Raw genomic sequence first — 27,269 nt, forward strand, 5'->3', positions numbered from 1 at the left:
GTAGGTAAGCAATAACTGTTGAGGCCTTCACTTTTGGCCTCAACTCAACCATTGGGACCTGTTATTTGGAAAAAGACGAACCCACTGCGCCTTTTTGCTTTCCTTTGATTGTTTCCTCGAAGTTTCCTTCAATTCCTCCTCTGTAAGTTCCCATCTCTCATTGGTTATTTGTTTTAACTTTTTGATTTTCTGTCGACCTTTTCACTAATTTCATTCCCTGAACTCTACTCGAATACCCATTTGAATTTCTTTGGCTCTTATTCTCTCTGATATTTCCCTTCTGTTTCTGTTTAATGCTCTTTGGTTCTTCGTTTTCAGTTCGAATCTGTTTCTGGGTCAGTGGGGTTTTCAGTTTTCATCGGCATTGTGCATTGTGCATTGTTTTTGGTTCTTCTAAGCGATAAACAATGTGTTTACAGATGTGCAGTTAACAACAGGGGATGGCGTCGAATATGGAAATCGAGAACGGAGAGCTAGTGGCTGATCCTCTGCCATTTGTCAGAAGGTTTTGTTGTGTGCAATGTTTTCTTTTTGGCTCCATTATGCTTAACTTTTCCTTTATCTTATTAGAAGCTTTCGAAGGCTTCTTCCTTTTTGTTTGTTGGATTGTTGAAGTTAGCATTGTTCCTTGTATCTTATGATGGGTGATTATTGCAGTTATCAGTTGGAAGGATTGGAAAAAGCACTTAAACAGAACACGATAGTGTTTTTAGAAACTGGCTCTGGAAAGACTTTGATTGCCATCATGCTTTTGCGCAGCTTTGCTCATCAACTACGCAAACCTTCACACTTCATTGCTGTTTTCTTAGTTCCACAAGTTGTTTTGGTCACTCAAGTATGCACAGATTCTCTCTCTCCCTATTTTCTACATGGGAGAAACATAAACAATAACTTTCATTAATAATCAAAGTGATCACAAATGGCACGGTCAACTGTGGGGAACTAAACAAATCATCCTTATTTTGGGTTACATAATATATGGAGTAGTTACATGGGAAATTATTAAGCACAGTCCAATAAGTGGATGTGCTTGTTCAAGACCAAAAAGTGACTAAGATATCTATACTTATCACACAAAATACTACTGTTATTTCTCTCCAACCAAATGGAGCCTGTTAGGGTTCTGTGGATCTAGAGTGACGTAGTTACATCTTCAGGAAACATCAGTGAAATTGAACCCATTGCAATGGAAGCTCTAGCAGTCCAGATTTCCGTAGTCCAACTGCAACTGAATAAAAGGCGGTCTAGAGTATTTTGGACTCTCTTCTTCACAGATGCAGTTTTTTCTATGTTCAGATTCTATTTCTAATATAAGCAAATTTGTAATAATTATCTATGGATATAGGACCATTTGGCCTGGTGAAATTTAAAATCAAATTCTTCCTGTTGGATTAGGGAGGTTTCTCAAGTTCATCGAAAGAATGAAGGAAATGTCTTTTTATTGTGAATTAGATGTTAATAATCTGCTGGTTCTTGATGTTAATTAGAGATACTAATTTTGGACATGATTATTCATTTTTCAACAAAAAGGTAGAGATTCCCGGAAGGATTATGGGAAACACTAAGCAAACATTTTGATTAATGTTTTAGTTTGGAGGTTCATTTTGCCACCACTCACAGTTTCGTCCATTCTTCTAATTTTAGCAAGCTGAAGCTCTGAAGTTGCATACGGACTTGAGTGTTGGTTTGTATTATGGAGATATGGGGATAGACTTTTGGGATGGTGCTATTTGGAAGCGAGAAATTGAAAAATATGAGGTAATGTGTATCTTTTCATGTGGACATTGCCCATTTTATTTTTAATATTAACTGTTCATTCATTAGTTGTTGACATATACTCCATTTTTTTAAATTATTTTTTTCCTTCTACTGAAATGTCTAATACAATACTATAGACTGCTCGCTTAATGGCTATTTCATGTTAATGTCATCTTCCATTTATATAACATGCCTTCTAAATTCTTGTCTACTCTTTTCATGCTACTGCTAACATTTTTTTTTCTGATATATTTTCAACATATTAGGTCCTTGTGATGACTCCTGCAATTTTGCTAAGTGGCTTGAGGCATAGCTTCTTTCATCTAAGCATGATAAAGGTCTTAATAGTAGATGAATGCCATCATGCCAGAGGCAAACACCCCTATGCGTGTATTATGACGGTAATTTTTATCATACTGTCTAATTTTGAGGATACTTGGATAAAATAGATATAGGTTTTTTTATTATTGGAAATATTTTCTCATTGTACTTTCTCTTTCCTATCTTCAACCACAAACTTCTTCACCTTTTTACGCATATTTGTTTAGAGTTTAATCTTTTAGCCACCTGCTAAGAAGCACCTATATGGATACGAGAACGAGACACATATACGACATGATGTGGACACATTGACACACCATTTTTCAATAATCTTGAACACAGACATGGCAATGACATGTCTACTAAAATGCACATTTTTAAAAATATACAATTTTTTTTTTGTACGATAGGGAAATTCAAAGTTAGTAAGATTATGCGTGTATATTCTTAAACGATGAGTTTGATGTATTTTGCTCTCTAAATTTATTCGAAGTCGAGTTTTTGATTTATGTCTAATAAATGTCGGACCTATATTGACTTTGTACCACGAGTGTTTAACACAGTCATTGTACTAACAAGTGTTGAATATGTGTCAACAAGTGTTGGAGTGTCCAAGTGTCCCTCATGTGTCAGTCATAGATACTTTAGCTAAACTAAAGTGTTTGTGCTTCTTAGGCAACCAGAAAGATAACATGCCAATTTTATAGATATGTATGTTAGTTTAACCGATTATAGAATTTAGAGGAATTATAATATGCACCAGCATTATGGATTTTGACATAAATCATATCCTTGTATGTTGTAATAGTTCAGAAGAGAATGCAGATTTTGTTAATATATAAATATAAAGATATAGAGGATAAGGAATTCCCTCTTATTGAAATAAATTTACAAAAAATATCCCCTCTAGAATATGAAACAAAGAAAATATGTTGAGAAAGTTCATGCTTTAGATCAATAATAATTACATAATTCAACTTTAAACCAAACATAAAAAATATTCTTACATTTATGTCTCTCACAGTCATATCTCCCAACAAATGCAATGATATCTTTTACTAACTGAACTATCCAAATCCGATTGTTGGTTAAACTCAACATTTTGCCAGGCCCAAGGGTACCATGAAACCTTTTTTATTGAAGGAGCAAAGGAAGAGTAAGCTTTGAGGAATTCTGAGATAGGACGAGGTGTGAGCCTCAACTTTTTTGAAAATGCATTAATAAAATTCGTAAAAATTAGTAATTAGGTTCTGCTATACTTAATGATTACCCAAAGTACAGAAAAAATTGACATCTATCAATTATCACTTTTCCGCAATGATTCTAACAAGTCTTTTAAAATTAGGACAAGGTATGTAATGATTCTAACAAGTCTTTTAAAATTAGTAACAGTTTCCTTTTCCGCAACTCGTTATTTACTGGCATTACATGCATAAACTTCCATATATTTTGAGAATTGGCTGAGACATAAATACCCCAAACCTTAGTGATCTCATGGAGGTGTAAACCTCATCTGTAAGACAAGTAAGCCTCTTATGATCAAATGAGAGGTGGAAGCCTCATCTATATGTCAAGTTAGTGTCAACTGATTCAGAGAAGGCGTAAGCATGAATGAAGGTTAATAATTTGAGTCTCTCCTTAAGAGGGGTCTCAAGGTGTAAGCCTTAAAAGTTTTTTAAAATATTAGTTAGATAGTTTACACAATTCTCTCTCTCTCTCTCTATATATATATTTATCTATCTATATATATTTAATTGCAAGTGTATGCACTTTTCAGGAGTTCTATCACCGGCAGTTATCTCTTGGTAAATCTGATCTTCCCAGAATATTTGGAATGACTGCTTCTCCTATAAAGTCAAAGGGTATTTCAAGCTCATTTTTTTTGTTTTTCCTTACAAATTATCCATTACTATTTCCTTTTTTTCTTTGGGGTTCTGAGGTTGTGATAAATAAAAGTTGTTTCTTAATATGCTTTTCCTTTTCCTGGTTTTTATTGGGGGTGGTGGGGCATTGTTAGGTGGCAATTCAAAGTCGAATTATTGGCAATATATACGAGAACTTGAGTCCTTGATGAATTCAAAGGTCAGTACTAAAGTGTTGCATTAGTTTACCGAACATTTTTGGTAATTTACCATTGATGGCTCAATTGGGGATTTCGTGATGTGAAAGACATGCTTCAAAATATATGTGCAGTTTAATAACATATCATACTCTTATTAGCATGCATTAACCTTTATACCCAAACATTTAATATACTATTATTCTTACATCTTATGTGCCTCACTTCACAGAGGTTGTGTTCTTTTTAGGGGCACCTCTTGTGCAGATTCCAGAGGACGATTGTGCCCCAAACTTTGTCATATTTTGTTTCTACTACTCAACGACAAGAGTCTGCTAGGAATTGATAATAGGAGTTTGGTTGAAAATATAATTTAATATCTTATGTTCTTAGCATCCAAATGTTGCAGGGTCAAGTGGAGTTGTCCTATGAGATTAGTCGAGGTGCCCGTAAGCTGGCCCGGACACCACGGATATAAAAAAATAAAAAATAATAAAAAATAATTGAACTTTCAGATCATATCTTTTTGGGAGTTATTTGTCATTCTTCTAAAATCTATTTTGGTTTAAGACATAGGACGTTGCATTGATAGTAAAAAAAGTAGAAAAGAAAAGGTGGAAATGGGAGCCAGAGATTGCTTCTAAATTAAGGTAGCTTAGAAACGCTGCTCTAATTGGTATCAACCAAAAGAGAATAATAGTTACATAAAAATAAGTATTGCTAGAAATTACTTATGTATTTGCAAATTGTTGTAATTTCCCCATGTTGATTATTTTTTTAATAATTTCATAAGAAGTTTATTTCATTTTTGTTACAGTTTTGGGGGATTTCTCTCCATCCTTGTCATTTTAGCATGCGTTGTACTTTTTTCAAAGAGTTGGTCTTTCTAAGTGCTTGTGAATTGTTTCCTCCTTCCCCTCTTCTTTTTCTTTAATTATTTTCTTATTGAGTAGTAAGATCATCTCTTTTATTTTGAAGGTGTATACTTGTTCTAGTGAATCTGAGGTGGCTAATTTTGTGCCTATGTCTACTCCGAAGTTCAAATTCTATATTCACAAGGACATTCCATATGCGTTATATGAGCAATTAGCAGAGGAATTGAAGGTTTTGAAATTAAAGGTGTATATTTCATGTGCATAATTTTATTTGTACAATTAAAGTTGATCAATCAAACTAGTATTATATTTGTGGTATGTGATTCAATAAAAATGTTGCTCTATAATGGATAGAAGAAATGTGTACTTTCATTCGAAGTTGTCTATATTGTGCTGTCTTTTGGGAACTACTAAATAGAAAGTGTAACTGAATCAATATCATCAAAATTCAGATGCAGTGTTATTTAGATAATAATTTTGATGCTGTTTGTGAGAAACTATTTTTTAGTATGATTACTAGTTATTCTTAGCTTCGTTACAGAAAATTGTTCAAAAATACTCTTTTTATCGGTGTTTTCAAAATTTAATTTAACTTAAATTGTAAGATAGTATTCCATTTCTACTTAAAAGAAAAATTCTCCTTTCTCCTCTTCCTTCTTTCATTCTCCACTCCATTCTTAGCTTTCATCCATTTTAGTTTCTTTTGTTCAAGATGATCAATGAGAATCTTAGTTTTTCTTATAGCTTTATTTGAAAATGAAGCCTAATAGCTGTTCTGTGGTCGGAGATAATTTTGAAGTTTGAGTTTTTTATATTGAGTATTGTAATTCATTTTTTAAAAAGAAACACCAAGATTTTTTATTTTTTTTATTTTTATTGAATAATGTATTCATTTTATCAATGTTGCAAACTCTCTCATATTTTCTGTTGGATAGCATTAGAAAATAACCAAGAATATAATTGATAACATATAAATATTATTAAAAACTGTCTTTAGAACGTGCCAACATAATTTTGAGTTTACAGAACTTTTTTCTACTGTAAAAATATTATGTTTAAGCAGGCCCATCTCTTATTCAGTAGATATAGTTCTCAGTTGGACTTTTGATGCTTATGACTGTGTATGATTTGCAGCATGAACACTCACTGGAGAATCCAGATCTCAATCCTTCCAAGGTAGAACCGACTAGGAAACGGATATCAAAAGCTTTTTTGGCTTTGATGTATTGCTTAGATGAACTTGGCCTTTGGTTAACCTGGAAGGTATGTGTTTCTATTGTTTTGGTTTGATGCGTAGCATTTCTGGCATCACTTGACTTGCATTGCTGAACAGGCTGCTGAGTCTTTATCATGGATGGAAGATGATTTTTCTCAATTGGAAACATTGGATATTTTTGGTGAGGCAATATTGAAAAGTTTCTGTTATGAAGCCTTGAAGCTACTTGCTAATCCTTTAAAATCAGGTACTTTGTGTTCCACAGTGTATGATGAATTGGTACACATATTAGAGTGTTTCCTATCCTCACCTCTTCCTTTTTTTTTTTCAAAAAAATATTATAAAAATATCTACTTGCAGGATGTCCCAATGGATCTATTGGTGATAATGTTGAGGCTGATATGGCTGCAGGTCTTATGACTGCAAAAGTTGTTTGTCTCATTGCATCCCTACTTGAATACAGGTATCTGTTTGTGCAAGGTTGCTTCCCTCATCACTGTTGTTTTTTGTGTTGAAAACTTCTTTCTTTTCAATTTATGAATTCAATTGCTGTATCCGTTCCGATTCCAATTTTCTCTGTAGCATTGGGAATTTTGCAGGTAATTGGAGACATGAATAAATCTTATTCGTGAAACTGATGTTACATTTACATGTATATATGTTATACTTATTTAAATGCTATAAACATAACTGTCCCTGCTCCATGGGCAGAGCTAGTGAATTTTTACAGAAACGGGCAGAAATCTTACCTTTTCTCTTTTTATTTTTTTCTAATATAATATCATTTTCATTAAGAAAAAAGAAAAGAAGAAAAGAAGAAAGAAAACAAACAAACAAGTATTGTAATATGTGTGTGTATCATTTCAATTTTGATTAAGATTGGCAAAGTAGAGATAGTACTATAATTCCATATAATTTTTAATCTACAATGAACCAAAAGGAGGCAACTTCTTTCACTCCACCCTTGGTGATCTATCGTCATCGATGCTGGCAGTCATGTTTTGAATGTTCTGAACCAACTTTGTTCAAGCCACCATCTATCAGCTTTCCCTTGGTGCATTCATTTTTGTGTTCTTATTGAAAGATTTGATTATAGATTTCTTGATTGATGTGAGATGGCATTTTTTGATAGGTCGATCGAGGATATAAGATGTATAGTATTTGTTGAAAGAATTGTCACTGCTGTGGCTCTTCAAACTCTACTGAGCTCATTGCTCCCAAAACACACTTGCTGGAAGACCAAATATATAGCTGGATCGAACTCTGGGCTGCAAACCCAAACAAAGAAGAAACAAAATGAAATTGTGGAAGAATTTCGTTGTGGCAAGGTATGCTTTTCTTTATCTTTAACCTCCATTTACTATTATGCTTTTATTTAGTATTTGAAATAACCTGAATCTAATTCTTTAATTACTTTCTTTCTTTCTTCTTTTTCGTTTATTGCCACTCTTTTTTTATGCAACTCCTTCATGGATGGTCATTTTCATCACTGTTTACATGTTCGCCGTGGTTCACGGTCTGACAATGTTCTTCCGATCATTTGGTTGTCTCACTCAGCCGCACAACATTTCCACCACTACTTCCATAGTTGTTGGAGGTTGAGCACCAGAATAAAATAACAAACTAAAACGCTTAACATCCAACCAAAGTAGGCCAACTTTCAAATGCTGAGTTGTTTGGATTTTTCTAGATGTTCGAAAAGAAGATCCACATTCTACGATAAGGAATTCTCCCAGATTTGCAACCCTTCATCTTTATTGGCACACCCATTCATGGGAGTTGTTCCCTTGCCAATTACTACATCTAGAAGCAACCGACCCTTCACTCAGTCCTCCGTCTTTGTGGTGGTATGTGATTTTGTTGTCCTTTTGCTTCCTGTGCCACTGGTGGTCGCCAATAGGTCCTTCCTCCTTTGTTTCCTTGTCTGCTGCCACCTTTCCTTCTCGCCAATATTATTTTTCTTCTTTCTTTCATTCTTTTTCATCTCCTCGCTCGTCACTCTTTTGATCATGAGACCGTTTACATTCTTTTTTTGCTTTCTTTCTCGACTTCTTCATCTTCCCCATGAATGTTCCATCTAATCTTTTCCACCAAATTCCATGATTCCAACCGATTCTCCTCCCATTTTGATTCACCACTTTCCTTCCCCATCTTTTGCTTTTGCGAGGAGCTTTCAATTGACTCAGATTTGGAGTTTTCCATTTTGAATTTTCCCTTCTCCCTTAGTGCCTTCCAATTTTTGTGAACCTTCCACAAATGAGGATGCAATTTCGAATTTGCCGCCACAAAGGGTTTCTTTGTTTCTTCCGTTGATCGTTGGTTCTCACGAATTCCTATTGTTGATCGCTCGATATTTTGATTCATGGACTACAACATACCTCTGATCTCAACAATGTCTCTTTCGATGTCGTCCATCCTCTCTTCTAATTTTCCTTGCGCCATTTTTTCTTTCAATCTTCCTAGGAACATGTTCTGGTACCAATAGTTAGGGTACCAATTGTTAGTAATATATTGTAATATCAAGAGAAGTTACATTATACCAATAGCCTTTCGAGAGGGATATCTCTATCTCCCAAAGTCCCACAATGGAAACTCTCTCTAAAATGATCTACACCCTTCTAAGGTCTCTCTCCCTAACATCCTCTAGCGAGTTACTACTATGGCATACTAATATTATAGTAATCTTATCCATATACCCCTAATTAGTACCCTCACATTATCTAACGTTGGGGAAAGATCCAATACAAGAAAGGATTGAAGAAAAACGATAATAAGAACAATAAATTGTTTCAACTTATGTAGATTTTTACCACTAATATTACTGTTGAAAATAGGGTTATTAACCTAGGGGCGTTTATGTAATTGTGTAGACCCCTAGGGTTTCTTACTGTTTATTTATACAGTGTCTCTGTGTATTCAGTGTATCAGATTAAAAAGAATAAGAAAAAGTCTCTCTATCGTGATTTTTCTCCCTGTACTAGGGTTTCCACGTAACCTTGTTATTCTCTTCCCTACTTTTATTTTTAACATGGTATTAGAGCTAGGTGACGAAACCCTAGCCGTTATGGAAGAGAACCAACCCCAATCATCTTCTGCTGATGGATCTTCGAGTTTTGACATGAAAACGGCTATTCGAGCGGCTGTGAAGGAGTGTTTTCAAGCAGCCCTATCGGAGTTACTTTCTGCCGTCCAGTTGCAGTCGACGGAGAGTCGCCGTCAGTGGGACCACCGCACCAGACTGTGCCGATTGGGCTCCTCCACGCAGAACCCAGCCGAACCTGCGAAGGAGATCCAGTCGCGCCGATTGGGCTTCTCCACGCAGAACCCAGCTGAACTCACGAAGGAGATCCGGTCGCGATTGGGTTCAACCGCGAAAGACAGACGAGTCGCTCCGATCCGGGTAGAATCGGGTCATTCCGTGTTGAACCCGGGCAAATCCTCGAAGGTCAGACAGAAGCCGTCGACTTTCGCTCCAGATCTTCGCAGACTTCTGCTCCAGTGGGTTTCGCACCGGCCTATTCTTCCATGACAAGCCCATCTGTTTGCAAGGAGTGGCGCCAAACACGAATCTTGCAGATCCAGCCCGTTCGTTTTCTGTTTGCAAGGAGCAACGAGCTGGCCATCTTGAGCAGTCCAGTCGACCGGCGACCTCCTTCCAACCGGCGGCGTCCTTCCAGCCGATAGTGGCGGCCCCGTTTCCAGCCGCTTGTAGTTCGATCCATTACCCAAACGATGTGAGACAACGGTTGGCTTACCTGCAACAACAGATTTCAGATTTGGATACAATGTTCAGTGCAAATCCCCATCCGATTCAACCAGTTTATTCAGAGAATCCGGTAAACTCGTTCCCCGTTTTGCCAAATGTTTCCTACTTATCTGATTCGATGGGCAATTCTGCAGGATTTCTTGTAGGGGAAAAATTAAATGGCCAGAATTATTTCTCCTGGTCCCAATCAATTCGAATGGCCTTGGAAGGGCGTCACAAGTTTGGGTACTTGACAGGGGAAATTCCAAAGCCAACTCCAGGCGATCCACAAGAACAAATCTGAAAAGGAGAAGACTCGCTGTTATGTTCCATTTTGGTGAATAGTATGGAACCTCAAATAGGAAGACTACTACCATATGTTGCAACCGCCAAGGATATCTGGGAGGCATCGCAAGTTCTATACTAAAAAAGACAGAATGCCTCTCGGCTATATACGATCCACAAACAGGTCCATGAATGCAAACAAGGATCCATGGATGTTCCTTCTTATTTTAACAAACTATCAATGCTGTGGCAAGAGATGGACCTATGTCGGGAGATTGTTTGGAACTATGCATAAGATGGGGCCCAATTCTTGAAAATTGAAGAGGCAGATTGTGTGTACGTGTTCTTGGCTGGATTAAACCCTAAATTTGATGGTGTCCGTAGTCGGATATTGGGCCAGCGCCCTACTCCTTCACTCAGAGAAGTTTGCTCTGAAATACGGCTGGAAGAGGATTGGTTGTGCGCCATGAATAATCCCATTCCTACAACTGATGCAGCCGTTTTCGTCGCAAAGTCGTCTAGTGATGATGGTGATAAAAAATCCCCACCTGTTTGTGAACATTGTAAGAAGCTCATACAAAGGACCAGTGTTGGAAATTGCACGAGAAGCCCCCAAACAGCAGGCGACGATAGTTTCATGACAAATCTAATACTAGTCGTGCCCTGGTAAGTGACTCAGTAGATGAACAGACTCAGAAGCAATCTAACGTTGACAGTAAGTACAACTTGAGTATGGTTGGGGTGAGTGCAATTGCATAGTCAGGTAATTTCTCTTCTTTTGGCCTGATTAGTATAAATGGTAAAAAGCCATGGATTGTGGACTTAGGGGCCACAGATCATCTTACAAGTTCTTCAGAATTGTTTATGTCATGTAACCCAAGTGTTGGTAATGAGCGTATTTGCATTGCAGATGGGTCTTTTGTCCTTGTTGTAGGGAAAGGCAATATCTCTTCGTTTGACGGTTTAATTCTGCGTGATACCTTACATGTGCCTAAAATATCATATAATCTGTTGTCTGTCAGTAAAATAACAAGAGATTTGAAGTGTAAGACAATTTTCTCACCTGATTTCGTTTTGTTTCAGGATCTGAAATCGGGGATGACGATTGGCACTACCCGACACGATAGGGGACTATACTTCCTTTCTGAAGAAGCTTCCTCTAGAGATGATCATCAAACTGGGTTTATGTCTTTAAATTTCTCTGTTTTTGAAAATGACTTTATGTTGTGTCATTTCCGTTTAGAATATCCGAATTTTCAATATATGAAGTATTTATTTCCACATTTATTTCGCAATGTTAATACTTCTTCTTTAAATTGTGATGCGTGTATTCGTGCCGAGCAACATCGTGTTTCTTTCCGGTCTCAGCTTTACAAACCCTCGAGTCCTTTTTCCCTTGTTCACAGTGATATATGGGGTCCCTCACCAGTTACTACTTCCCCTGGAAAACGGTGGTTTGTCACATTTATAGATGATCACACTCGCCTTACCTGGGTTTTCCTTCTACTGACAAATCTGAAGTGTCATCTGTTTTCTAATAATTTTATACAACTGTCGAAACTCAGTTTAAAACAAAGATTGGGATTTTACGAAGTGATAATGGGCGAGAATTTTTCAATACCTCATTTAGGGATTTTCTTGTTTCTAAGGGTATTGTCCACCAGTGCTCGTGTGCTTACACTTCGCAACAAAATGGAGTAGTGGAGCGTAAAAATCGTCATCTGGTTGAAGTAGCCCGATCTCTTATGTTATCTGCCACTCTTCCATCATACCTATGGGGAGATGCAGTTCTCACTGCTGCCCACCTCATTAATCAGATGCCTTCTCGTATTCTTAATCTTCATACTCTTTTAGAATTGTTTAAAGAGTCCTTTTCAACTACTCGATTGATCTCTGATGTTCCTCTTCGGGTTTTTGGTTGTGTTGCTTTTGTTCACTCCTATGGTCCAAACCGCACAAAATTTACTCCTCGTGCTCAGAAGTGTGTCTTTGTTGGATATCCACTCCATCAACGTGGACATAAGTGCTATCACCCGTCATCTCGTAAGTACTATGTCTCCATGGATGTCACCTTTCTCGAGGATCAGTCATTTTTCCCTGTTAGTCATCTTCAGGGGGAGAACATGAATGAAGAGACTAATTGGTCATCTTATGCTATTCCTTTAGAGTCAGCTTCCATTCAAACCTTGTCTAAACCTAGTTCTAAGCATGACAGTCTGGTCCTTCCTACCAACCAAATTCCTTGGAAAACTTACTATAGGAAGAATCTCAGGAAGGAAGCAGTGTCACTTGTCGAACCAGAACTGCCGGCTCCAATATAGGAGCCAGACCCACCATCAGGTCCAGGTACGTATATTCCTGAAATTATTGATGTTGATGTGTATGGAGACTGATGAAGGCAGGCAAGACAAGGGAGAAGGAAACAGTAATACTGAAAGAGTGACAGAAGGGGAAACTGCAGAGAATGAAATGATTTTTGCTAATGATGATGTGGAGGATACTACTGACATTTCTGATACATAGATAGTGAGGAGCTTGGAGAGGTGAAAGAACGTGATGCATCGCTTGATCTTCCTATAGCTCTGAGGAAAGACACTCGTTCATGTACTAAACACCCTATGCATAGTTACATGACATATAGTAATCTGGCATCCGAGTTCAAAGCATTCACTACTAGTTTGGATACTGAGGTGGTTCCAAATGACATAAGTGTTGCAATGAAAAAACTAAAATCAGAGCTTTTGAGAAGAATGGAACTTGAGAACAGGTAGCTTTGCCTGAAGGGCACAAGACAGTTGGATGTAAATGGGTGTTTACTATAAAATACAAGTCAGATGGGACAATTGACCGGTACAAGGCTAGACTCGTTGCAAGAGGCTTTACTCAAACCTATGGAGTAGATTATTTTGAAACTTTTTCTCCTGTGGCTAAACTTAACACTATCCGAGTGCTCTTGTCAGTTACTGTGAATAAAGATTGGTCTCTATACCAACTTGATGTTAAAAATACTTTTTTGAATGGGGAACTTAAAGAGGAAGTCTATATGAGTCCCCCTCCTGGGTTCGAGAGTCAATTAAAAAACAAGGTGTGTAGATTGAGGAAGTCACTGTACGGATTGAAACAGTCTCCAAGGGCCTGGTTTGACAGGTTCACGACTTTTGTGAAAGCACAAGGGTATGTTCAGGGGCATTCTGATCACACTCTTTTTATAAAAAGATCGACATTAGGTAAGATAATTGTTCTTATTGTCTACGTTGATGACATTGTTTTATCTGGGGATGATGATGCAGAGATCACGAGGCTCAAAACAGAGATGGCCCAAGAGTTTGAAATTAAAGACCTCGGGAAGTTAAGATACTTCCTGGGAATGGAAGTGGCTCGCTTAAAAGAAGGTATGTCGGTCTGTCAATGAAAATATACTCTGGACTTACTAAAAGAAACAGGCATGACTGGGTGTAAACCTGTTGAGACACCAGTAGAGTACAATGCAAAGCTCAGTGATAAGAATGATAGTGTTCCTGTTAATAAAGAAAGGTATCAGCGGTTAGTCGGGAAGTTGATATACTTGTCTCATACAAGACCAAATATTTCTTATGCAGTAAGTGTTGTGAGTCAGTTTATGCAAGCTCCTTGTGAGGATCATATGACAGTAGTTGAACGTATCCTTCGGTATCTGAAAGGAACTTCGGGTAAAGGCCTAATGTTCAGAAAGACCGATAAACGATCTGTTGAAGCCTACACTGATTCTGACTGGGCAGGGTCTGCTGTTGATAGAAAATCGACATCTGGATATTGTACGTTTGTCTGGGGTAATCTAGTTCAACACGACAGAACTAAACACGTAGAGATAGATAAACATTTCATTAATGAGAGATTGGACAGTGGAAACATATGCATTCCTTATATTCCTTCAAATCAACAAGTTGCTGATGTACTTACAAAAGGGTTACTGAGACAAAATTTTGATTATTGTGTAAGCAAGTTGGGCCTTGTCGATATTTATGCTCCAACTTGAGGGGGAATGTTGAAAATAGGGTTATTAACCTAAGAGCGTTTATGTAATTGTGTAGACCACTAGGGTTTCCTACTGTCTATTTATACAGTGTGTCTCTACGTATTCAGTGTATCAGATTAAAAAGAATAAGAAAAAGTCTCTATATCGTGGTTTTTCTCCCTGTACTAGAGTTTCCATGTAACCTTGTTGTTATTCTCTTCTCTACTTTTATTTTTAACAATTACTAATAAACCAACGCTTAGGATCTTGTTATAGTTAATGGAGGACTTTGCCCTGTCCAAACAAAAGAAGATTGTACGATCAACTAACAAAAATTGATTACAAATAAGAAAGCTGGACTCTATTTCTCGTCATAAGAAAATCCTCAACCTTTCCTTTGTTCAAGCTTGTTGAGCTAATCTGCATAAGACATCAACAAACCCTGGAAGGAAAATTTTGGGGTGGTAGAGGAAAAAAAAATATAAAGTGGAGATCTTCAGCATCAATGGAATTTAGATTTATCACTCCTACTACCTTCACCTTCATGAGAACATAATCTAGGAAGCCCTTAACTCCCTCTGCCTAGCCATTTCTTCCTTGCCAAAATAATGTGCTTTACATGTCCAGAATGAAAATGATGAGGCATAGTTCTATCGCTCCAACTATTTCTCCTTCATGAGAATTTAACCTATAAAGCCCTGAACACCCTCTACTAAGCAATGCTGCCTTGCCAAAATAATGTAAGCCTTAACCGTTACGTTGTGGAGCAGCCTGACTTCAATACTATGAAACAGAAACGTTTTGTTTGGTATTTGATCTCGAAACATATACAATATTAATATTGTTAAATTACCAATCAACCCAAAGCTTAAGCAAGTGGGTTATGACAAATTTAATATTATATCAATACTTTAATACTTTCTCTCTCCCTTGTGGACTTAAAATTTTGTTGAGATATAACAAGTGGAATTCAATATTAATTAGAGAAGGAAACGATTTTATTGGGGTTCAAACTCAAGACCTCTTGTTTTAATACTATGTTAAATCACCAATCAACCCAAATACTTGGCTGGTGGGTTATGGTAATTTTAATATTATATCAATACTCATACACCTTTTTATATCTAATAGATTAATTTGTTAAAGTGTTGATGTAATTAAATTTACCTTTTATCTATTAGCTTAAACTTTTAGGTCAATGGATACATGGGATCATAATAGGAGGTCCTGTTCAAACTTCTATAATGCCATTTCCTCCTCAATCAATGTTGATTTCTAGTTTTTGGGATTTCTACTAATTTTCAAATCCCAAAGTGAGGAGATGTTAAAGTGTTGATAACCATAACCCATTTAACTTAATTTTTTGGGTCATTGAGTGATTTAACACTATTATTTTTTAAAAATTTCAAATTTGTTAGAGACCTATTAGACACAAAACTAAAAGTCCATGGACCTATTAGAAATAGAATTGGAAGTTTAGGGACCTATTAGACATCAACACTTTTGAAAGTTGAGGGACCATTGCACAAACCTCAAAGTTTAGGAACTAAACTTGTGATTTAACCAATATTATATCTCATACTTCTAGAAGCCTTTAATGGCTTAAGAATGAAGATATGTATGATCTATGAAGTCCTTAAAGTCTACAAAGTGCAACAACAAAACGTATTTTTGGTTCCTCTCTCTGGTCGGTTGTTTTTTGGTTCATGTATCTTCTAGTGCTTTATTTTGTTTTTTGTGACAACATAGGGGTGGGGATCGAACCTCAGATCTATAAGATTTATGCTCATTGAGCTATGCTCATTTTGGCATTTTTTAGTGCTTTGTTGTGTCTTTGATTGTTTTGTTTTATTTTCTCCCCCTTGAGAGATTTGGATCCTGGAACTTCTCTTCCTCTTCACCTATCATTGATAAATTTGTTTCCTGTTGAAAAAGAAAAAGAGTGCAACAGCAGTATGTACAACCGTACTAGTGTTTGTATAATGCTTATTTGAAAGGTGAATTACATTTTCTCAGGTCAACATCATTGTTGCAACCTCAATTCTTGAAGAGGGTTTGGATGTCCAAAGTTGCAATTTGGTTATAAGATTTGACCCGTCATCCACAGTATGTAGCTTCATACAATCTAGAGGTCGTGCAAGGATGAAAAATTCAGATTACATCTTGATGGTAAAGAGGTAAATTGAATCCTTTCGTACACCTGTTTTACCCTGTGGTTTTCTTTTTACCTTTGCTATGAGGGGTAATTGCTTTGTAAATTTTTTTAGTTGAATTACTTTAGGTTATATATTGATCTTGTATTTATACACAGTCAATTCTACATGCTATAGAATTATCTATTTTTCTTTGATATTCATTGGTTTACTTGTATGCAGTGGGGATTTTGCCACTCTCTCACGACTTCAAAGATACCTTGCTAGTGGTGAAATTATGAGAAATGAATCTTTGTGTCACGCCTCTCTTCCCTGCTTACCTTTCAGAAGTGATTATGACGACGAATCCTTTTGTGTTGAAAGCACTGGTGCAGTTGTGACTCTAAGTTCTAGTGTTGGTTTGATATACTTCTATTGCTCTCGCCTTCCTTCTGATTGGTTAGTCATTTTATATTGTGTTTGAGAATAATGACACTGCATTCTTGTTTTGTGAATTAGAATGGTTAATTACATGTTTCTCTACTGTCTCTTTTCTTGTCGTCCTACTTTTATTTTCTTTATTTTGTAGTTATTTTAAGCCTACACCAAGATGGGATAAGGAAACTTGCACCTTGCATCTTCCTAAGAGCTCTCCTTTGCAGACCTTTTCCAGTAAAGATGATGCTAAATATCCCAAGCAAAGTGCTTGTTTAGAAGCATGCAAACAACTTCATAAGTGTGGTGCTTTGACAGATAATCTTGTCCCTGACATGGTTGCTGAAGAAGCTGTGGCACCAGGGATTGGTATTCATGTCTTGTCAATTTTCGGTTTTAAGTGTTTCAGTTACATCGTGCTTATGGCCGCTTCATGCCTCAGACACATGGTGGCCATTATAATTCACCAATTAAAACTCTTAATTTTACCCAAATTGTTCAGGGAATAAACCACTTGATGATGAACAACCAATTTATATTCCGGCAGAATTTGTGCATTGTTGTCCCAATAATTCTAGTGTAGTGTATCATTGCTACCTGATTGAATTAAAGCAGAACTTCCATTATGATATATCAGCTCATAACATTGTGCTAGCCATGAGAACTGAGCTTGAATCTGAAGTCCAAAGCATGTGTCATGACTTGGACGTTGACAGAGGCAGCTTGGATGTGAATTTTAAATATGTAGGCATTATTAAGCTTAGCCCAGAGCAGGTAGTTTCCTTTAATTTTCAAGCTTTTGATTCATTTAAACATTAATACATTAATCAATGAAACAACTTAAATATAGACTTCATAGTTAACTTTTTTTTCCAGGTTCTTTTATCTAGGCAGTTCCAACTTACAATTTTCAGAGTTCTGTTGAACCATACATGGGACGACAAGTTGAGTGAAAATGACGGGATTTGTTTGGGAGATAGTCTTAAAGTTGATTATCTTCTGCTCCCTTCAACTGGTGTTGATCTGATTAGTTGGGAGACTGTTCTGTCTGTCTTCGTTTCTAGAGAATATTGCGTACATCGTGGTCTTTCCTCATCCAAGGGTGTTGCTTATGACGTACGGACCAAAAGCGGACTTGTTTGCATTTGCAGACTCCAGAATTCTTTGGTGTATACTCCTCACAATGGTCATGTATATTGCATAACGGGTGTTTTGAGAGAACTGAATGGAAACTCATTACTCAAGCTTAGAAAAAACGAAATGGTGCCTTACAAGGAGTATTATAAAGTGCGGTAAGTGCTCTATCTTTGTTTTCTTGATGTTCTTTTAAAAGGTTCTTTAAATTATTAAGGGCAAATTGCAAAAACTATCCCTGAATTATGGTGGTAGTAGCAATTACACCCCTAAACTTTCTGTTAATATAATAAATTTACCTTCTCCCCATTAGCTTAAGTTTTTGGGTCAATTGGTGATTTAACACTTTCAATTATAAAAATTAAACCCTTAAACTTTTAATAGTGTAGAAGTTGCACCCCCAACCTTTCAAGTGAAATTAGACCCTAACTATGATAGGTGAAAAAAATAAGCCCTCAAACTCGCATAGATGCTAAAACTAAATCCATTTTACTCAAAATCTCTCTCATTTTTCTTTTCTCACTCTAATTTTTCTCCCTCCCTTCCACCTCCTTTCTTTGGTCATTTCCTTCCTTCAAGCTTCATTTACCCAGTTTCTCTCTATGTTGTCTTTCTCTTCACAATCTTTTCCCTTCCTTTCAATTCCAAAACAATTTCTTTTGAATTTTTTTTTTCTTTTTTTTTTTGATGAAAAAGGAAGAGTAGAGAGAGAAAAAGGGCACACATAGAGTTACGCTGAAAACTCTAGTACAGGGAGAAAAAAACTACGGTATGAAGTTTTCTTATTAGAATTGATACTCTGGATACACAGAGGTTGTATGTTTAAATAGAAAAGTAAGAAACCCTAGAGTACAGTAAAAAGATATAAATGTCCCTAAGGCATAACCCTACTTTCAACACTCCCCCTCAAGTTGGGGCCTAGATATCAGTGAGGCTCAACTTGCTAATACACAAGTCAAAAGTCTATCTGGGAAGCCTTTTTGTAAGAACATCTCCTATCTGTTGACTGGAAGGAATATAAGGAATACAGATGTTGCCACTGTCAAGTCTCTCCTTGATGAAATGCCTATCAATTTCCACATGCTTCGTCTTGTCATGCTGCACTGGGTTGTTTGCGATATTTATTGCGGCTTTATTATCATAATAAAGTTTCATTGGACAGTCACTATCTTGATCAAGATCAATTAGGACCTTTTCCAGCCAAATTTTCTCACATATCCCCCGACTCATGACCCTATATTCTGCCTTGGCACTGCTTCTGGCAACAACCCCTTGTTTCTTACTCCTCCAAGTGATGTCGACTTTCTGTCTACCACAGAACCTGCCCAATCAACGTTCGTGTATGCCTGGATGCACCGTTTGTCAGACTTCCTAAACATCAATCCTTTGCTAGGAGAGGTTTTTAAATATCTCAGGATGCACTCCACTGCTCTCATTGCTCTCATATGTTCTTCGTAGAGGGATTAAATTAACTGACTACACTGACAACATAGGATATATCTGGTCTGGTATGAGAAAGATAGATTAATTTCCCAACAAGCTGCTGATATTTCTCCTTGTTGACCGGAACACTGTTATTCAAGTCACTGAGTTTAGCATTAGCTTCCACAGGAGTATCCACTGGTTTATAGCTTGTCATACCTGTTTCCTTAAGTAAATCCAAAGTATATTTTCGTTGAGAAACTGAAATCGCTTCTTTCGATCGAGTCACTTCCATTTCGAGAAAGTACCTCAATTTTTTGAGATCCTTAATTTCAAATTCCTCGGCCATTTTCCTCTTCAATCTGTCAATTTCTGAAGCATCATCACCTGAAATGACAATATCATCTACATACACAATCAGAACTGCAATTTTCCCTGATACTGATTTCTTCGTAAAGAGGGTGTGATCTGAATGTCCCTGATTGTACCCTTGTGATTTTACAAAGGTAGTAAATCTACCAAACTAGACTCTTGGAGACTGTATTGATCCATACAAGAACTTCCTTAGTTTACATACTCGGTGATTGAATTGTTTCTCGAACCCTAGGGGAGGATTCATGTAAACTTCTTCTAATTCTCCATTAAGAAAGACATTCTTCACATCAAACTGGTGGAGAGGCCAGTCTTTGTGAACTACAACTGAAAGAAGAACACGAACAGTGTTTAACTTTGCCACCGGGGAGAAAGTCTCGGAGTAATCTATTCTGAAGGTTTGAGTAAAGCCTCTGGCAACCAACCTTGCCTTGTACCTGTCAATCGTTCCATCAGGCTTGTATTTAACGGTGAACACCCATTTGCACCCGCCTTGTGCCCCTTTGGAAGAGTAACCTGGTCCTAAGTGTTGTTTTTCTCAAGCGTCCCCATTTCCTCTATAACTGCAGTTCTCCATTCAAGAATCTCCATCATCGCATGAATACTGCTTGGTATCGTAACTGTGTCCAAGCTTGTAGTAAGGGCCTTGTACTCGGAAGACAAATTGCTGTAAGATAAGTAACTCTGCAATGGATACTTCGTGCAGGATCTTGTACCTTTTCTCAAGGCAATAGGAAGATCAAGAGAGGCATCATGGTTTTTTTTCTCCCCTGATTTTCCACTGCATTCAGCCTTCTGCTCATGAGCCTTATCTTCTAAGGGACCTTTTTCACCTTCAACAATGTTATCTACTGGAATAGGTTTTTCACAACTGTCATCACTTGTATCAACAACATCCTCAGTACAATCGTCGGTATTGTCATCATTTTTTCTGTCTTTACTTACATCATCTTCAACACAAGCATCATTTTCAAAACAAACGTTACTATTATCAGGGGTAAGATTACTAGTACCTAGAACTGACGCTGGTTCTGACTCATGGACTGGAGCCAGAGAAGTAACAGGCGACACTATTTCCTTTCTGAGATTCCTCCTATAGTATGTGATCCATGAGACTTGTTCAGTAGGAAGAATGGGTTCGTTGATACTTATGACAGGAACAGGTTCAGGTAAACTTAGACCCTAATTAGTCTCTTCACTAGTACTCTCTCCCTGAAGATGACTAATGGGAAAGAAGAGTTGATCTTCGAGAAAGGTTACACCCATTGAGACAAAGTATTTTCGTGAGGAAGGATGGTAACATTTGTACCCACGTTGATGAAGAGGATACCCCACAAAGACACATTTCTGAGCACGAGGGGTAAATTTGGTACAATTAGGACCATAGGTATGGACAAACACAACACACCCAAACACTCGAAGCCGAACATCAGGGATAAGCCGATTATTGGGATAGAGCTCCTTGAAATAGTCAAAGGGGGTTTGAAATTTTAAAACCTGGGAAGGCATTTGGTTTATCAAATGAGCTGCTGTTAAAACATCTCCCCATAAATAGGACGGAAGTGAAGTTGACAACATAAGGGAGCGAGCAACTTTGATAACGTGACAATTTTTCCATTCAGCTACCCCATTTTGCTGAGGAGTATAAGCACATGAATTCTGATGGACAATTCCTTTAGAGATTAAAAATTCCCGAAAAGAATTATTAAAAAACTCCCGACCATTATCACTTCGAAGGATAGCGATTTTTGTCTTAAATTGGGTTTCTACAGAATTATAGAACTGTTGGAAAACCGACGTGACTTCAAACTTATCGGTAAGAAGAAAAACCCAAGTTAGTCTAGTGTGGTCATCGATGAAGGTTACAAACCAGCGTTTGCCAGTGGCAGTAGTAACAGGTGAAGGACCCCAAAATCGCTATGGAAGAGGGTAAATGGTTTGGAAGGCTTATAAGGCTGAGGTTTTAGCGAGGCACGAGGTTGTTTAGCCCAAATACACACATCACAAGTCAAGTTAGAGAAATTAACATTGATAAATAGATGGGGAAATAAATATCCTATAATGAAATCTAGGATGTCCGAGACGATAATGCCATAACATATAATCAGTTTCAGAAGTAGAAAAACATGATGAAAGTAAACTAGTCCTATCACATATCCTAGAAGAAGCATCTTTAGTAAGGAAATAGAACCCCCTATCATGCCGGGCAGTGCCAATCGTCGTTCCTGAGTTCAGGTCCTGAAAAACAACAGTATCAGGTGAGAAAGTAACTCGACATTTCAAATCTCTTGTAATCTTGCTAACAGATAATAGATTATAAGAGATTTAGGAACATGCAACACATCTTGTAGAATCAAACCCTCAAAGGGAGAAAGAAGACCTTTCCCAGCCACGGGAGCAAAAGACCCATCAACAATTCTGATTCTTTCATTTTCAACACTTGGATAGTACCAAATAAACTGGTCGGAGGAGCCAGTTAAGTGGTCTGTAGCCTCTGAATCTAGAATCCACGGCTTGCTACCAGTTATACTAACAAGGCCAAAAGATTGAAGAGTACCTGATTGGGTGATCGCGCTCACACCCACTGCACTAGAGCTACTCTGGCTAGTTTCCTGACTCTGAGGTTGAGGACCTCTGGTTGCTGATTCATTTGCCTGTGCTCATCTAGAACCTGATTGACGTCGTTTGCCATTAGGTGGACGACCATGCAGCTTCCAGCACTGGTCTTTGGTGTTCCAGGGCTTTTTGCAGTGTTCACATACTGGAGTTGGCTTGCCGTTCTGTTTGTCATTGACAGGACCTGACGTTTTAAACGTAGTAGAGTCCGTTGGCGAAATCAACGTATTATTCATAGTATTGGACCTGTCTTCCTCGAGGCGGATTTTAGAACAAACTTCAATCAGGGATGGTATTGGATGGTGTCTCAGTATTTGACTCCGTATCGCGTCAAACTTAGAATTCAGCCCCACAAGGAAATCATAGACTCAGTCGGTTTCCTCAGATTCGTAATGTAAGACTCCTCCACAAGAACAATTCTAGACCATCTCGCATCATAGGTCCATCTCTTGCCAGAGAAGAGACAACTTGTTGAAGTAAGTTGTAACATCCATCGTTCCTTGCTTACATTCATGGACTTGTTTGTGTAAAGTATAGAGCCGAGAAGCATTATGTCGTTTGAAGTGCAGCTTCTGGACAACTTCCCAATTTGAGGCTCCATACTACCTACTAGAATAGACTGAAGTAAAGAATCCTCTCCCTTCCATATATGTTCTTGAGGATCACCTGGTCTCGGTTTCGGTATTTTGCCCGTTAGGTATCCGAATTTATGACGACCCTCGAGGGCCATTTTAATGGATTGAGACCACGAAAAGTATTTATGACCATTTAATTTCTCCCCTACAAAAAAATCTGCAGAATTTTCCGTTGCCCCAGAAAATAAATTTGTTGTAGATAAGGAAGAGAAAGAGGTTACCAAAATTCCAGAGTAAATAGGTGGATTTGAAGGGAGGTCTGACTGGACATTTGAGGTCGTTCCCAGTGCTTCTCTAAGAGCAGTTATTTGTTGCTGAACATACTCGTTCTGTTGTTTAATTTGAAGTTGGAGTTGAGTAAATTGGATTGTACCGCCTTGACCTTGATGGTGAGATGATGACTCCCCAATTTTGAATCCACCAATCCTAGGAGATGACTGACCCAGCCTACTGTTCAAATCCGACTCGAACGGAGGGCTGCCACTGGTCGGCGTGAGGTGGCAGCTGCGGATTGGATCGACTCCAGATTGGTTCGGCTGGTGGTGGCAGTCGTGGCTCGGATCAGTTTTAGTAGTATCGAAGGCTGCGTCGCCTAGAATTGGGAACCTTGGCTGAGTCCAACTCGCTGGAACGGGTGTGTCGGCTGGAGGTCGACGGTCGACTGGGATTGCGCCAGCTGGAGATCGCTGATCGAATGGGTTGCACGAGTGGGATCACGCCGATCTGTGGCTGTGCGGCTTGGAGTACGCTGATCGGCTGCGTGGGCTGCTGTGCGTTGATCCGTGAGGTCTACGGCTGTTGCGTGGCGTGGATCACTCTGATCGGCGATGCGCCGTGAGTCTTTGCTCCGGTCAGTTGCTATCCGGTTGGCTGGTCACTTCGGTGGAGGTGTGGAAGAGCCGTCTGAAAATATTGTCTATGGCATTTTGCACAATAATGGCTATATCTGTGCCATTGTTGTCGACTATTGGTAATTGCAATTCTCTTGTTGGGTTTTCCTCAATGGTGGCCAGGGTTTCGTCTCCATGCTCTGATACCGTAATGAAAAAGGAAGAGTAGAGAGAGAAAAAGGGCACACACAGAGTTACGTGGAAAACCCTAGTACAGGGAGAAAAAACCATGGTATGAAGTTTTCTTATTAGAATTGATACTCTGGATTCATAGAGGCTGTACGTTTAAATAGAAAAGTAGGAAACCCTAGAGTACAGTAAAAAGACATAAATGCCCCTAGGGCTTAAACCTTACTTTCAACATTTTTCACAAAAGTTAATGATTTTATAATAATAAAATGTTTGAATCATCTGAATGGCCGAATGTGGAGTAATGAAACCCAAAAACCATTTTCCAGTGTAGAAACCCCAACTGGTGCAAATCCTCATAGCGAACCAACTCCAACACCCAAATTTCTGACGAATACCGGCCTCCAAAAACTCAATCTTCAAATTTGTTGTAGTTACACTTGAAGCAAGTGGGCTATTGAAGGGAAGAAGAAGAGAGAAAAAGTAGAGAGAAAGTGGGTGATTGAAGCCTTGAAAGGAAAGGAACCACCTAAGAAGCACAGACATGTCTGACATGTGTTGGATACTTGGACACACTTGTTGGACATATATCAAACACTCGTTAGTGCAACAAATGTGTTGTACATGCATAGAACATTTGTTGAGTAGACTAAAAAGACACATATATGACAATAATGATAACTTTTGAGCTTGAAATGCATCAAGTTAAGTTTTTTAAGCATATAAATGCATCGATTAACTTTGAATTTTCTTTTGGTACAAAAATGATACATATTTTTAAAAATATATATTTTAATAAGCGTGCCCATCGTGTCCTAGATTTTAAAGATATAGTGTGTTGTCGTGTTCGTGTTGTGTTGTATCCATGTTTTGTATCTGTATTTGTGCTTCATAGGGAAACCACCAAAGAAATAAGAGGTAGAAAGTAGAGAGAGAAAATAGAGTAAAAAAGAAGAAATATGAGAGAGATATTGAGCAAAATGTATTTAATTTTTACATCTATGAAAGCTTGTGGGCTTAATTCTTACATTTAACATAGTTTGAGGGTTTAATTTGTACACTTGAAAGGTTAGGGGTGTAATTTTTACACTTTAAATGTTTGTGGGTTTAATTTTTACAATAGAAAGTTTAGGGGTGTAACTACTATCACTACCATACTTCAAGGGTGGTTTTTGCAATTTGCCCGATTATTAGTTTAGTGCTTGAACTTTGATGATGGTCTATTTAAGCCCTAAGCTTTAAAGTTTTAATTATTTTCTTGTACTTTGAATTATAAGCTTTTGTAGTTCTTATTCTTTACTAAATGACGATATGTATTTATTCAAAAAATATTGGTTGATTTGGCATGATGTGACAACCAATTCTAAATGACGATATGTATTTATTCAAAAAATATTGGTTGATTCGGCATGATGTGACAACCAATTGAAGAAATAGATAAATTGATAAATGGAATTACACGTGTAATATATTTTCTTCTTAGAAGCAACAAGTCAACTTTTTTTTAGACCATGCCACTTTATATTTTTGGTTAAATTATAGGTTTAGTTTAACTTTGAAGTTTGTGTCGATTTGGTCTTTGAACTATCAAAATTGCTAATTTAGTCCCTGAATTTTGATATATTTTTTAAATTACTAGTTATATTTTTTTTGTTAAATTACTAGTTTAGTCTCAATAAGTTTGTGTCCTTTTGGTCCTTGAACATTCAAAATTACAAATTTAATCATAGAATTTTCATGTGTGTATATATATATATATATATATATATTGTAATTTATAGATCTACGAGACACAAAATTGAAAGTTTATGAACATGTTAGACATAAAATTAAAAGTTTAGGGATCTGTTAGGCAATTCTGAAAGTACAGGAATCAAATAAATACAATCCTCAAAGTTCAAGGACTAAACTTGTAATTTGACCTATATTTTTCAATTCACTTTTCTGTCCTTTGTTTGTTATGTTGTGCTAAGTTTGCTAACATCTCTTTAATAAGTAAATGACTACATATAAATATAATTTAAAATTTAAGGATATAACTAGAACCTTTTAAAGTTTAGAGGCTAAGAAGACACAACTATCAAAGTTAATTAGGCTCTCAATTTAACTTAAAAAGAATTGGGGAACTATTCTTGAAGTTTCATTCCACTGATTAATTTTGAATTGTTTACTTTGCAGTCACGGCATTGACTTACGTTTTGAGAAACAACCATTACTTCGTGGGAAAAAAATCTTTCCAGTGCATAACTACCTTAAGAGATGTAGGAAACACAAGGAGGGAGGTAATTTTAGTTTCTTCCACTTGAAAACCCCCTATGCTGTATAATATTTACATCTGTTTAATAGGAACCAGCAAATGATTATCAAACATTAAATAATTTTGAATGATGACAATCGAATTGACAAAGAAGGTTGTTCAAATAACGTTGTTTTGTTGGGAGTTTCATCCTTTTTGTTTAGAAGAGTTTTTCAAGTCTCTTTTCTTCGTATTGATGCCATGCTACTGAAGTATGAAACCCCATCCACTCTTTAATTTTTTCACCTCAGCAAAATATTTTAATCCTCCTCTGAGAGGTATCCATGATTTCTCCAAGTGCAATCAGTTTTAAGCATTTTCATCTCAGCTCTGATCTTAGGCAGCAAAAACCCATTGATGAATACTCGCTTCAACACCATAAATAAAGGAGCTACAAGCGTTTGATTAGCTTGAGACCTATGGATTATCTTCTAGACACTAGTTTTTATTATTTATTTATTTTTTAAATGAAACCAAACTTTTCATTGATTAAATGAAAAGAGACTAATGCTCAAAATACAATAAAGGAAAATAAGACAAATATAGTAATTACAACCATTACGGCCAATTACAACCAAACGTAGAAGGCAACTCTAATCAATCTCAAATAAAAATCCAGAAGAATTCTCCCAAAGCAAAGCTCCTCAATGTAAACAAATACAAAACAACTAAGGAAAAATTTCTAAAGAGCGCAACCAAACTGGAAACTATTGGCCTTAAACGAGAAATCAGAAATCCATTTAAAGTAAAGAAAGGAGAACCAACGCCCAAAACTACAGCACCCACTAAAAGAATCACTGAAAGGCTTCAAATGAGATTTCAGCCGAGAAACTTCTTATGACAAAAAGCTAAAGAAGAAGACTAAATCAACTTAAATTTATATCCCAAAATTTAAGTTGATTTAAATTGAGACAAATGGAGTTACTAGATTTTCTATGCTTAGCACCCTCGCTCG

The 27,269-nt window shown here is 37.2% G+C and overlaps 1 protein-coding gene across 5 annotated transcripts in view; it reads left to right on the forward strand.

The window, feature by feature from the left end:
* The window catches only part of DCL2 (dicer-like 2), a 35,309-nt gene continuing 8,040 nt past the window's right edge, over window positions 1–27,269 (forward strand). The window contains exons 1-19 of one of the 5 annotated variants that reach the window (XM_090311196.1): window positions 18–142; window positions 420–505; window positions 658–835; window positions 1,645–1,758; window positions 2,025–2,159; window positions 3,189–3,267; window positions 3,857–3,941; window positions 4,097–4,161; window positions 5,117–5,257; window positions 6,148–6,276; window positions 6,347–6,476; window positions 6,590–6,692; window positions 7,362–7,557; window positions 16,270–16,430; window positions 16,629–16,844; window positions 16,975–17,189; window positions 17,323–17,594; window positions 17,697–18,112; window positions 26,197–26,300. In XM_090311196.1, coding sequence (XP_090167322.1) covers window positions 3,914–3,941; window positions 4,097–4,161; window positions 5,117–5,257; window positions 6,148–6,276; window positions 6,347–6,476; window positions 6,590–6,692; window positions 7,362–7,557; window positions 16,270–16,430; window positions 16,629–16,844; window positions 16,975–17,189; window positions 17,323–17,594; window positions 17,697–18,112; window positions 26,197–26,300 — 2,176 coding nt within the window. In that variant the 5' untranslated portion in view covers window positions 18–142; window positions 420–505; window positions 658–835; ... (2 more) ...; window positions 3,189–3,267; window positions 3,857–3,913. Of the gene's footprint in view, window positions 143–175; window positions 336–419; window positions 506–657; window positions 836–1,644; window positions 1,759–2,024; window positions 2,160–3,188; window positions 3,268–3,856; window positions 3,942–4,096; window positions 4,162–5,116; window positions 5,258–6,147; window positions 6,277–6,346; window positions 6,477–6,589; window positions 6,693–7,361; window positions 7,558–16,269; window positions 16,431–16,628; window positions 16,845–16,974; window positions 17,190–17,322; window positions 17,595–17,696; window positions 18,113–26,196; window positions 26,301–27,269 lie in introns of those variants that run through there. The other 4 variants (XM_039023437.2, XM_039023436.2, XM_090311195.1 and 1 more) reach the window with 4 other exon arrangements.

This window comes from Benincasa hispida, chromosome 2 (assembly GCF_027475165.1).
Source record: "Benincasa hispida cultivar pf3 chromosome 2, pf3_genome.v1.1, whole genome shotgun sequence".
NCBI lineage: Eukaryota > Viridiplantae > Streptophyta > Magnoliopsida > Cucurbitales > Cucurbitaceae > Benincasa > Benincasa hispida.